This window comes from Platichthys flesus, chromosome 4, assembly GCF_949316205.1.
Source record: "Platichthys flesus chromosome 4, fPlaFle2.1, whole genome shotgun sequence".
NCBI lineage: Eukaryota > Metazoa > Chordata > Actinopteri > Pleuronectiformes > Pleuronectidae > Platichthys > Platichthys flesus.
In genome coordinates, this window is record NC_084948.1 from 3,441,386 (window position 1) to 3,454,475 (window position 13,090).

At 40.1% G+C, this 13,090-nt stretch overlaps 2 protein-coding genes across 7 annotated transcripts in view; one reads left to right on the top strand and one right to left on the bottom strand.

Moving 5' to 3' along the window:
- The window catches only part of gdpd5b (glycerophosphodiester phosphodiesterase domain containing 5b), a 55,740-nt gene extending 52,207 nt beyond the window's left edge, over nucleotides 1–3,533 (bottom strand). For all 4 annotated transcript variants that reach the window (XR_009920445.1, XM_062385217.1, XM_062385216.1 and 1 more), the window contains exon 1: nucleotides 3,131–3,533. The gene's annotated coding sequence lies outside the window, so the exon portion shown is untranslated. The remainder of the gene's footprint in view (nucleotides 1–3,130) is intronic.
- A 4,983-nt stretch (nucleotides 3,534–8,516) lies between these two features.
- On the top strand, nucleotides 8,517–12,400 carry serpinh1b (serpin peptidase inhibitor, clade H (heat shock protein 47), member 1b). 3 transcript variants are annotated; one of them, XM_062386686.1, is made up of 8 exons: nucleotides 8,517–8,626; nucleotides 9,280–9,311; nucleotides 10,163–10,312; nucleotides 10,426–10,618; nucleotides 10,755–11,025; nucleotides 11,131–11,229; nucleotides 11,320–11,552; nucleotides 11,657–12,400. In XM_062386686.1, the coding sequence occupies exons 3-8, from the start codon at nucleotides 10,194–10,196 to the stop codon at nucleotides 11,957–11,959; spliced, it is 1,218 nt and encodes a 405-aa protein (XP_062242670.1). In that variant the 5' UTR covers nucleotides 8,517–8,626; nucleotides 9,280–9,311; nucleotides 10,163–10,193; the 3' UTR covers nucleotides 11,960–12,400. The 3 variants fall into 3 exon arrangements, with proteins under 3 accessions (XP_062242670.1, XP_062242671.1, XP_062242669.1); XM_062386687.1 differs by lacking the exon at nucleotides 9,280–9,311 and having other exon boundaries at nucleotides 8,540–8,626; XM_062386685.1 differs by lacking the exon at nucleotides 8,517–8,626 and having other exon boundaries at nucleotides 8,651–9,311.
- Nucleotides 12,401–13,090: the final 690 nt, after the last annotated feature.

Consider the following 13,090-nt stretch of genomic DNA (forward strand, 5'->3'; position numbering starts at 1 on the left):
CAGCAGAGGACAGCGTCAGAATCCTTTCCTTTCAGCCAAGAATATAAATCTTTGGCTGCAGTGGCCACAGGTTAACCAACACTGGATGGTTTATAGACAAAAAAAAGATGTAGCCTGGTTAGAGTCATCTGGATTTCTCCTGAGGCTTCAGATAATGTGATTTGAATACAGTGATCACAAAATGAAGCCACAGACCCAACCTTCCTGGTTACAACAGTCCAGGCTGATGTTGGCGTCTTGGCACACTTTGGCCTTTTTAATAGCAATTAATCATTGTTTGATTGCTACAGACTATTGTTTAGCTATGTGCATCCCTTTATGGCAATGATTTACTATGTTCTAGTGGCTACTTCCAGCAAAATAATGTATCATGACCCAAAGAAAATCTCTGGATTCATGAGCTGAATGTGACATGTTATGACATAAATCAGCCAACATGGAGGAGAATCTCAAAGGAATGCTTGCAATGTCTTGTAAATCTGTGCCATCTGAAGTTGTTTTGAGAACAAAGGGAGTCCCGGCCCAGTATTGCTATCGTGCGTTTGATAAAGCTCCACAACAGAAAATATATCCAGTGGAGAAATGTATCTAAAAGACTGCTGTCTGTAAAAGAGTTTGTAACCAGTAAGTGGGTTTACTCCTGTATATTTAGCGCACCACATTCCACTGTTCTATTATATCTTCCTTTATCATCAATTCATTCTCTTAAAGGGGACGTATTATGCTCGACTTGATATTTTTTATTCTGAGAGTATCTTTGTACGATTCGCAGTTCAAAAAGGTCATAATCAAAATGCTGGTATGCAGACCCCCACCTTATGACCTCTTCCTTTGAATTGTATAAATCAAGAGTGGTCTTTAAAGCACTGCTTACACAACCCAAGCCGTTTCAGCATGGCTGCACATAACCTTGCCTATATTCTATTCTAATCCAATCAAATTTAAGAAACTGTAGACATGCATCAACTGCGACAAATAGCCAATGTAAAGGCCTTCCTCCCACAAAAAGACCTAGAGAGAGTTATCCATGCGTTCATAACCTCCCGTCTTGATTATTGCAACTCCCTGTATGTAGGCTTAGACAAATCCTCCATTAAAACTCCTGCAGCTAGTCCAAAATGCTCCTGCTCGCCTTCCTAGAGACCATATCACATCCAAGTGGCACCTCCAACACTGGCTCCCTGTTTGTCACAGGATCGTATTTAAAATCGTACTTTTAAAATCTCTTAACGGACTGGCACCGGTACTTATCCGAACTTCTCTTTATACACAGTCCAGTGAGGGAACTGAGATTACTTGCACTATGATGCATTCCATTTTACTGTCCTTTTGTTGTACCATTACACTTGTAAAGCACTTCGGTCAAACAAGTTGTTTTAAATGTGCTATATAAATACAATTTACATGTTATGTGGGACATTTTCCAGATAACCTCAAAATATCATCTCTTATATCGTTTTCTCAGCTGAAATAGTAGAAGTCTGAATATCAAGAGTATATATATTCTGTTTATGTTCTGCATAATCACTTTGGGTGTCATGACTGAAATACGTGAGACAAGCTCAGGAAATGAGCCCGTCTCTATACTACGGTGGACTTATCATAACAGCCTGGCACTCTCCACTGGTCTTACTCATTCCTTTATTGAAACTCTGAGTAAACAGGTTATAATCTCTTTAAAATACTTATTTACATACCTGTGGGCTTTAATCAAATGTCATCTGTCAACTGGAGCTCAGAACAAACATAAGTAAGTGTTAGCTGTTTTTACTGGAGATGAGGAGTGACAGATGGGGAAGTGTTAAAGACAGACTTGAGGGATGTAACAGATAGAGAAACTGAACCAAATGGATCCACTCTAGCAGCCAAAGATTTTTAAGATGCTGTTCAACAAATTACACTCAAACATGTACCGAAGAAACAAGGAGCTGCTAAACTAACAATCCCTTCATTTAACAACTTGAGGTCAAATGCAAAGAGTATTCTGGAAATTGAAAAAAAAAAAAACTAAAGTTGGAAATCAAGACCTTTAATACTAGAAACGGACAAATAAATTGATAAAATATTTGGATATAACTAAATAATAATGCCCTGAAGAGTTGTCTAATTGCCTGTTTTTTATTGTTTGTATGTTGTTATGTGAGTGTGATTATGGGCAGATGAATATGTAAAAGTATAAATATGCAACATGTATGATAGGCTGTACATGTATGTGGTCAGTACATGTATGTGTGCAATGAATGTAAATGCATACTGACTCAATTTATATTTTTAGTTGTCATGATTATGAAGACCTTTTCTGCACCACTTTATTTTAGTCACCATAAAAAACATGAATATTGTAAGACTGCTATAAATATGATTAACATTGAACAAAGCAAATGTAAAATTTTGTGAAATCTGGCACCACTACAATTAAGTATATTTTTTTTATTCACTATGACGTCTTTTTTAATATGCTAAATAATACACAAGGAACATCAACATGACAATCCTCAAACGAAATTAGTGGTGTCATGAATTATTCAAGTGAGTAGGAAGAGTGCTGCAAAACGAGTAAAGAGTGGGGAGCAATTTTGAGGGATGAACCAACGATCAGCCTCTGAGGGTCGACTTGCATTATGAAGATTTCAATTTCATCTATTATTAAGTGACCGATACGCTCAGAGGATGTGAATCACATGAAGGTTAATGAAATCCTGGATTTCATGGGGTGAAAACAATCATCATGGGTGTGTCCCATCCAGAGAACTGAAGGATGGTCACTGCTGTAAGCACGTGATGGGTAATTTATGTGTGTGTGTGTGTGTGTGTGTGTGTGTGTGTGTGTAAAACACAGGAAAGAAAAGGTCAATCCTGAAAACCTAACTACCTTGTACTGAAATTAGGACACATGTTAGCCACTGTTGCCATAGTTTTATCCTGTAATAATAATGATGATGATGACTTTAATTCAGACTCAGGGTCCAGTTAAAATAAAACACAACATTGATTAAAAAACATGCAATGGCACAAAGATTAAGATATGTACTTTATGTATATCTATATACATATATGCAACATAAAGACAACTATACCAATGTGTCCACGGTAGGAACCGGTGTAGGAACTGTGGACGTTTCACGCTCACCTGTGTGCGGGCTGCTGCCACTTCTCTCCTGCCCCAGCGTAAGGTGTCAGCGGCTTTTCTCTGACTTTCTCCCCGGCGAGCAGAGAGTCAAACCGGGACAACCCGTGTGGGAAGTGACGGGCTGGAGGTGAGCAGCTCACCGGTAGAGCTATAAACCTGCTGACACGGTCGAAGTAATACACCGAACACAAAGGAGGGGAGACGGAGCCGGGCGAACGGTTGTCAGCTGCGAGAAGTCCCGTCTGATGTCTCCACTTCGTCCCGTGTCGGTTTCCCTCTGACGATGCTGTCTGCGGTTACAAGCGTGTCTCCTGGTGTGTGTGGCAGTGTCATGAGCACTCACCGGCGGACTGACACGCTGAGGGTGGGTGGGTGAAGCGAGGGAATGAGGGTCGCCCTTTTAGCTCCAGCCCTCCAGTAGTGAGGGGGCGAGCAGCGCGTTCCCGAGATGACTCCACCGCCACCCGGCGCCTTCACGTCCACGTCGTTAAACCGCGTGGATATAAAACTTTAAGATATTTTTCAGGTCTCAAAGTGACTCCCCCATATCCTGTACTATAATTAGCACCACGTACAGAGAGATGTCTCAGCTACTAAACTGAACTACCATCCGCGGTTGGTTTTCCCAAGGTGAAATCAGAAATTCCTATGGACCTTGAACGCAACAACATGCAATTATTTCCAAGCGTGTCTGAGACATATGGTCTGAGATCTGAGCAGGTATCTACGAAAGCCTATTGCATTCACTTGAGGGAAAAACAGTTTTTCGTAATAAACATTTATTTCTGTTTTTAATAAGGGCAAATGTTTGCTGTTAACCTTTCTATGCCAGCGACTGTGCTTTTGCCATCAGGGGAGGGAGCTGTTGGAAACAGAGCTCCACCTATACCCATGCTAATCCAATTGTGAGTCAGTCTCAGCTGTCAATAATGATGTTTCATTCTGTTTTATTACATAATTACAGAAATAGACATGTTTTACTTTTTGCCTTTTGACTGTTTTGATCCATGTCTTGTCCACTAACATGGAGGATACCGGAGTTATGACCTATGGTGCAGCCAGTTACCAGGTGGCAATTGAGACACTTTGTCATCCCTTTTTTAGGAGAAGTCATGTCATCCATGGCTTGGATGAGGGTTTTTTTACTTACACCATCAGATCAGAAGTTTACGCCTCTTGTTGTTGTCACTTTTGTTTTTTTAAGAATGTGATTGTTATTCACTTTAAAAGTAATACCTTCCAAAATATATGTAGCCCACTGCATCTAAAAATTGGCCAATGAATTACACTTATGATCAAAGCACAGATGGGAGTTCACTGGCCTTTTGGGAGCTCCTATGAGTGTTTTCTAGTTCTCTCATCTTCAATCCAACAGAGGATCAGAAGACTCTTTAACGTTAACCTGTCAGGGGCGTAGATGCTGCTAGACACGATGTCTTACATTTAAAACAAACATCTGGCAAGTCAAACAAATGTGGAGATTACATCTCCAATCCCACAACAATGAAGCCACTCATGCTAGTGGAGACACACGCATGTACACACACACACCTTGACAATTCTCTCCATGTGCATCCTCAGGTGGGGGGAGCAGGGGAAATGTTCCTCCCAGGGTGATATCCTGTGGCCTATCCCTGTTTGATGTGGCTGACCTGGGCTTCCCTGCCCTTCTCTCCACAGGTTTGCATTAATCAGAAGCTCCAGCTGCGGAGTTGTTGCATAGAACTCCACCCATTTTAAAATGTCAACCAGCATCCACAGGCAGGAAGGAGGAGGACTGATGGTCGGGGTCTCCTGTGCAGGTGGTGTCACGTGATGCAGCCAGGGTCTGGAGGGAGATTTTTATGACTGATAGCTTTTGAGAGGAGACAGAATGTACTTTAAAATGGGGAGGAGGGGCGAAAAGAGTTTGACTGTGTTATTGCTTAAATGCCAACACAACAGCTCATTCTGACTTTGAAGGTCTGTTGGAATTTGGCGGCAGGGTACAATCTTTCCAGAGGCCATTATCATCTCCAGAGAGACTTTTGAACAGCGCACACTTTGTATTACAGTTTAAGGAGTTGGTTTGAACATGACTGCATGCATCTGAAATATGCACGTTTATAGTACATATACAGTAAGTGTATGTATAACTATCCCACAGGTGAAGAGAGTGAGGCCTTGATGTTGAGATTCAGCTAAGAGCTCACAAATGTTTAATTACAAACTTTGATTTAATATGATGGAATTATTAAAGTAGACAAATTAATATAATATCTATATAATCAGTCTAAGGTAATCAGTGTGTGTAGAGCTCCACTTAATGACTCTAATCAGAGCAGCTTTTCTTTTTGCCTTGATCTGCCAACCAAGTGTGTAACTAGGATGTTTGCGTGTCAGTCCTAAAAAGTCAATCATGTCCGTTGTGAGTTACAGGACGTTATTTTGAAGAAGATAGTTACAGTGACATACAGTGATGGTTATTTATCTGGTAGGTTTTTACGCCATCTAGTGGTTGTAACTCCACACACAGTTGCTGGCAGTTTACCTGTTGTATAAGTTATGTCTGCCACACGGTTCAGACTTTTTTGCAGTTACTTCCTCGTATATTGTAGATAGTCGCAGTAAATATATATATACTGTAAACGTAAAGTTATAATAGAACTTGCCTAATACCATACAGGAGTTTGTGAATGTTTTTGGTTTACTTGCAGAACTCTTCTAATTCAGTTTCATCTGCCTATTTAGGCTGGAAAATAAAAACCTGCAACAAGTGATTAAAAAATGTTTTTTATTTCATTTTAAAACATCTTTGTCGAAAAAGCAACAATACAAACTTAAACAATTACTGTTAAGGAAACTTTGTGGTCTCTGAAGAAAATTTCAAACTTTTCCCACCAGGGGACATCCTGACTTTACATTCAAACAAAAGAAAACTACATTTCACAAATTCGGTGGACAAAACACACTTTTTTGTTATTTTAAGTGATTACAAATTTTTAATTAAATTATATTTGTTGGCTGATTTATTTCCTTTGCAAATATGCAGGTAATCTAAGTAAAACCCAAAGTGTTTGTACACAAGCACAAATTTCCACAGATGGAAAAACTTTTTTTTTGTTTTACAAATTCCAATATTCAGACACATGATGCATTTCGTCTTATTGGTATGTCCAATATGATGAATATTCTAAGGCACTCAATTATTTATTAAGTTCATTTTATGTACATTTAAACTTAAATTGAAACTGTCATTTACTCTTTTGAATTTCAAGACTTTTTTTATTCACATATTTAGCTTATTGTGTAAAATGTATTAATAAACACATCTTTAATCCCTCTTTTCCTTCTAAACAAAACCAAACTTCCAATCAAGCAACCTCAGGCACGTGTCCTGCTGATCACATGCCAACTGCAAAGCTTTGTTTTGTTTGCTTTTATGAGTGAGAGGTGTTTTAACATTCATCTGGCACTTGACAGCCTCTCTTGTTGCCCAAGAGGTCACCATTTAAATACTGTCCATTCCACTGATGGCCACACTGTCCAGCAGCCTGAACTTGCCTAAAATTGTATTTTCTTATAAAGTAACAGTTCTAATACGTGAAATAATACATTGTTGGTCCATCAACCTGCTCTCATAGACCACCATTGTGAACACACATTTTCAGAAAAAATCCTTAAACTAAAAAAATCTGTTAATATTATCTTACAAAAGTTCAATCCAAATTTCTTCACCGAATCACTGAAATATTGTTACTGAGGGAAACTGGAGATCAAAATCAAGATCATTTTAGCAACTGCAAAAGAGCAACAGCCGACCAAAACTGGTGCTGAGGCTGGTGTGATTACGTGCAGATGTTGAATGGGCTCTATTCTATTTGAGGCTCTGGTCCTCAAATAGAACAGAGTAGCTCCACCCTGTAAGGTCTGCTAGTTTTTCTCTTTTATTGGAGTCCCTGGTGGAGAAAACGTGACGGACATGGTCATGGTTCCTGACTTAACCGACTGTCTTTAAAAGAAAAATGACAATATGTTCACATTCAATTTGCTGAAATATCGCATCATATCTTGTTACGTCTACAGCACTGACATCCCTCAGTTTGTGTGGTGGTGGATCAGAAAAGTGATTAAAGACACATACTGTACACGCACTGTATTTAGATATACATCACATGTGTGCACTAATGCTGCATATAATGTGAGCCTTTTCTTTAAAGCAATGCAGTAAATCTATGTTCCTTTTATTGTAACTATATAGATTGAAGTCTGTGCCCTTATACCTCTCAGGGTAAAAGGCACACGTTATATAGAATGTGAGTAGTGCAAACCAGAATAGTGCAGAAAAGAGTATAGTTGTTTCTATACTCTTATAATGTGTAGTTTTAGTAGTGTACATATTGTGATCTCTTTCTTTTTTTTACTGTGCTTCGGCACTGTTACTTTAATTCTGTTTTTCTATTACTGCTGTAACAAGTGAATTTCTCCATTGTGTGGATAAATAAAGAAATCTAATCTAATCTAATCTAAAAGTTGTCCAAAATACTTCATTGGAAGTAATTAATAAGTGAAATAGCAACAGATGTAGGATAATACCAGCATCTACTGTAAAAAAAAAAAAAAAAAAGTTGAGACTGATCAGGGTTACATACTTTAGGCCTATATCTCTACTTTATTATATTTAAAGCAATATTGCATGAATTGAAAAAGGAGGTCTGGCAGTTAGCTCTCCACAGTACCCCCATTCTTCAACCACCCTGTAATCAGCAGTTGAGAAGGACAGACGTGGCAGTGTGGGGGTGGGGGCAGGGCTGGTGATGGGGGCTGGGCCGGAGATGTTGCAACTTCTGAGAAACATTACTGCAAGTGAATGAACTGAAGTTGTGTTTCCGTATTAAATCAGACAAGTTCTGCTACAATGAAATACTGCTCGTCTCTAAAGAACAACAACTTCCATTCTCTTGTGTCTCGTCTGCTGAGAGTGCAGAGGGTTGGTTTCCCTAAAGAGGCCCACACACTTCCACAAGCTGCAACAGCTGAAAAAACAACTTGAAGGTTCCACATTATCTGTTTTTCTCGTGCAGTGAAGAAATCATTCTGTTCAGATTTAAGTTCAGCAAAATCTTTTCCATGTGATGTAAGTGGTGTTGGAGATTGAGTCAGCCAGCGGCATAAGGACCTGAAGGCTGAGCACTATTTTTTGCACATCAGCAAACCACAACTGATCCACAGTCAGATTTTTTCGGAGTTTCTCTTCAGCCATAATGGTAAAAGTCTCAAAGCAGAGCCCAGACCAGTGCTGAGGAGTTCAACTCCAGCCAACCCCTTTCCGTCCAGCCTGTGGGACGTCCCAGCTCCAACTTCCTAAGGATAACACAGACATCCCTTATTTGAATAGCCCCTTCCCATTTCTAGAAAGTTCTCTCACAGGGTATATAGAGCAGGAGAGTGAACTGACTTTACATTACATTCACAGGACACAGCTCAGACGGGACACATAGAGTGAATCTGTGCCAGGTAAGGATTGGAAGACAATGGTCTTTGTTTTCAGGATTGAATGCAGAGGGTGAATGGGCTGCTTTTTTTTCAGGTGTTAGGTTTCAGTCCAGCATTTTTCCATTTTAACCAGTTTAAAATCTACTGCTATTTCTCCTGCTGTCTGACCTGCATATTTCACATGACTTCTTTTTTAGGAAAACAACTAAGCAGTGCTTAAAATCCTTCTTCAACTTATCCCAGCATGTTGATTCTCATATTAGTTAGCCCCTTGCAGGTCACTGCTTTATTGAGAATTCAAATGTATTTCAGTATAAATTCAGTGAAAAGTTTGATATAGGCACCCAATCTAGTTTTTTACTTAATCTGGATCTATCACGGTTTTGAAGATGGGCGGTTCATCTATCCTCTAGAAATCAGTTCTGCTCTACTGTGGCACGTCTGATTGGATGACATTTTTTCTGGGTCACTCACACAGCCACACCCTGATCGTTTGTGAACAAGCAGAACAGACTTGCATAATAACCTAAACCTAAACTCTCTATTTCTATGGGATGAATAACTGTAAAAATAAGAAGGAGGAATCAGATGACAAAGAATGTTTCCACCAGAGCCTGAATAATGTTTTATTGACTGCTCTGTGGAGATTATTACATACACCTCTTGTCTTTCAGAATGAAAATCGCAGACATCAAAAGATCTCAAGGTATCCTAACATGATGCAAAAGTCATTCCTGCTGTAAAACAAGTTATGAAAGCACAGAGACAAAGACAATGTACCTCTGCAGTGGTGGATTGTTGTCAGCGATGTGTTGAGACCTATCAGGGCATCTGGTTTATAACAGTGTTAAGGCTCTGAATCTAGTTATTCATTATCTTTTATCAAACAAGGACAATGCACTAAAACTTTGATCTCAAAATGAGCTTTCATCAGATTTCCATCTGCTTTTGAAGCATATTCCAATGCATGATGCCCGTAAATGAAAAATCAGATTGCCCAAAGGCAGTTCTTTGTATGATGAGATCAGTTAGATTCAGTACGAAGTAGGTACAAACTCTTGGCCGGGAAAATGAGTGCTGCTACAGAAAAAAAGTCGAAAATTTCTGATCCTTTCCACAGGCTTGGGAACAATATGCAATGCAGAACAGTTTGCATTGATTGCAATGAATGCAGGAAAATTGAGAGCCATCTTGTTACAGCCTCGAGTCTGCAAAGAGCTATAAACGCTACACAGTGGCTGTACAGCTGAACCTGTAGCTGTTGCTGACGTGGCGAGGAACATGTCTGCCTCAAATTGGAGGCATTCCCAAGCTTCTGTGTGGGCGGAGCCAGCCCTGCCTTTCCTCTACCACAGCTTCAAATCCAGACTGTGTACTCGCAATCTCCCACTTCTTTCTACTCAATATATTTGATTAATTAATATAGTTCTGAGTGTTTTTTATCCACAACCTCCCTCCATTGAGAAATGCATGCTTCTCACTACATAATTTATTTGAATTTACTCAACCAACCCAGGTTAAGTAATGTTCACGAAGTAACTATCCGTTTTTTTGCAGGCTTCTACAGCTGCATTCAGATACAGACAGGATGTGGGTGACAAACTTTGCAGCTCTCTGGCTGCTGTCCCTTGTGGCCTCTGCAGAGGAAAAGAAGCTGAGCAGTCATGCCATCACACTGGCTGACAACAGTGCAAACCTGGCTTTCAGGTCTGTAAATCTGACAATAATCATTTATAAACTGATAGCTATACATATCTAAGGTTAATTTACCTGACTGTGCACTTAAAGAAAGCACTGTTTTGTTTTTGTTATTTTTTTAGCCTCTACCACAACATGGCAAAGGAGAAAGACTCAGAGAACATCCTCATCTCTCCTGTGGTGGTGGCCTCCTCTCTGGGGATGGTGGCTCTTGGTGGAAAGTCCTCCACTGCCTCGCAGGTCAAAACTGTCCTCAGTGCTGAAAAACTAAAGGACGAGCATCTGCATGCAGGACTGTCTGAGCTGCTATCTGAGGTAAGTACACTGATACAATAAATGAAACCATATAATAAACCTGTTTTATTTCCTCTAATCCTTTGTAATTCTACCCAGGAGGCCTTAAAATAGACCCTTAGTTTAGATTCACGGTTTATATGTTGTTTCTTCCCAGGTGAGCAATGCCAAGACACGCAACTCCACATGGAAGATCAACAATCGCCTTTATGGGCCAAGCTCCGTCTCCTTTGCTGATGATTTTGTGAAAAGCAGCAAAAAGCACTATAACTTCGACCATTCAAAAATAAACTTACGTGACAAGAGAAGCGCTGTGAACTCCATCAACGATTGGGCGGTAAAGTCAACTGATGGCAAGCTTCCCGAGGTCACCAAGGACGTGCAGAACCCAGATGGAGCCTTGATTGTCAACGCCATGTTCTTCAAGCGTCAGTATAAATAATCTCTTTGATTCAAAGCCAAGTTATTAGATTTCTGATCATGACTTAATTAAATTAGAGGTGTAAAAGAGTCTTCTTATCTTTGTCCCACAGCTCACTGGGATGAGAAGTTCCATGAAAAAATGGTTGACAATCGTGGTTTCCTGGTTACTCGCTCATTCACCGTTGGGGTTCCCATGATGCACCGTACAGGTGAGTTTCTCCATTATTGCTGATTCTTAATGTCTGACTCGACAAGAGTGTGAACTAAATATCTGATTTGTTTGACTGCTTTTCATACAGGTCTGTATGATTTCTACGAGGACACTGTGAACCGTATCTTTGTGCTGAACATGCCTCTGGGTCAGAAGCAGGCCTCCATGATCCTCATCATGCCCTACCACCTGGAGCCTCTGGAACGCCTGGAGAAACTCCTGACCAGGAATCAGGTGGACATTTGGCTCAGTAAGATGGAGAACAGAGCTGTGGCCATCTCTCTTCCTAAGATCTCTTTGGAAGTCAGCCATAATCTGCAGGTAAATGGTGGACAGGTGGTGATTTGATGGTTCTCACAAGCATAGATATATTGTGCATACAAAAAAAATCATCTGAGCACCGCTGTTTTCTCTGTCTTCTCAAGAAACACCTGGCTGATCTTGGGCTAACTGAAGCCGTAGACAAAGCCAAGGCGGACTTGTCCAACATTTCTGGAAAGAAGGACCTCTACCTCTCCAACGTCTACCACGCTTCGGCCCTGGAGCTGGATATTGATGGAAATCCGTTCGATACCAGCATCTTTGGCTCTGGAAAGCTGAGGGACCCTAAACTATTCTACGTGGATCATCCCTTCATCTTCCTGGTGAAGGACAGCAAGACCAACTCAATCCTTTATATCGGCAGAGTTGTCAGACCTAAGGGAGAAAAGATGCGCGATGAGCTATAATGATGACATCATCAATCGTGTCACGCACCATTGTGAAATTTGGTCAGAATCCTGTGTGTGTTTAATGGCATGACTGTTACCTCATGAGCACAATCTTTTTTTTACATCCTTATTTTTGCCGGTGTTAGTTCGGCCATGATTCACATGTGTTTTTTAAATTAACTTTAATGTTTAAGAAAAAAATTCTTTGGACAAGCTTTTTTTTATTGTCTCACTCCCCCCTCTTATTTCCCCTCCAGTCTGCACTGCACAAATTTTTTCCCCTGCACAAAATTATTTTGCAGTGGATTAGGTGACATACATCTGATGCTTAATTAACGTTCAGCTGCCAGCCATACTGTGCCGTTTTGCTACTGTAAATGTATTTTCCACAAAAAACCTCTTGGAATTGTGTGATTATGAAACAATATGTTCATTTTTCAATATAAAGATACAAAGGGTCTTGTGTGGTTGTCATATTTTCTTTTTCACAAAGCATATATTAATACCATGGAAAGGAAACTCATACAGTGCCCTGCAGTGGTGAACAGAGTAATATGAGTGTGCTAGGGTTTACACTCAAAGGAAATGGGATAACAATCCTTCCAGTTGGCTGGAGGTCAGATAATCCTCCCAGGTCTGGAATGCAGCAGTGGCTGCCCTTTCCTTGCATTGCTAATCTGCCATAGGTAACCGTCCATGACATTATGGTGAATTTATCTTCCAAACTCTAGCCTTAATAATATGTGAGTGGGATCTTGGAACTAACCAGAGAAAGAGCAGAATCTGCTGTGACAAAGTGGGGGTGCAAGGTTCTGATGGTGAATGGGTTACTGCTGTCTACTTCAGTTCCAGCAAAGTAAAACCATAGTCTGACTAACAGGTTAACAAAGGATCAAAAACTAACCTTTTGGTTTTAGTTTTTCTTGTTGATTTGAACGCTTTTCACTCAGTCAAATAATTATCTTAACACTTTTATTTTTATATTCATTCACTATCACAGAAGGTAGTCAAAGCTTGATGAACAGCATTAAATTATTAACGCTTTCAAAATGATGCAAACCTCTGAGTTCTATCTTAGTGCAGTAGCACCACCCTCTGGTTGTAAAGAGTAAAAGGACAATATGGGGATCAGGAAGTCACATGTATTTA

Coding starts and splice junctions, on each gene's coding strand:
- serpinh1b (XM_062386685.1), top strand. CDS start 9,160: ATGAATAACTGTAAAAATAAGAAGGAGGAATCAGATGACAAAGAATGT. Junction 11,230..11,319: donor TCCCATGATGCACCGTACAG/GTGAGTTTCTCC, acceptor CTTTTCATACAG/GTCTGTATGATTTCTACGAG. Junction 11,553..11,656: donor AAGTCAGCCATAATCTGCAG/GTAAATGGTGGA, acceptor TGTCTTCTCAAG/AAACACCTGGCTGATCTTGG.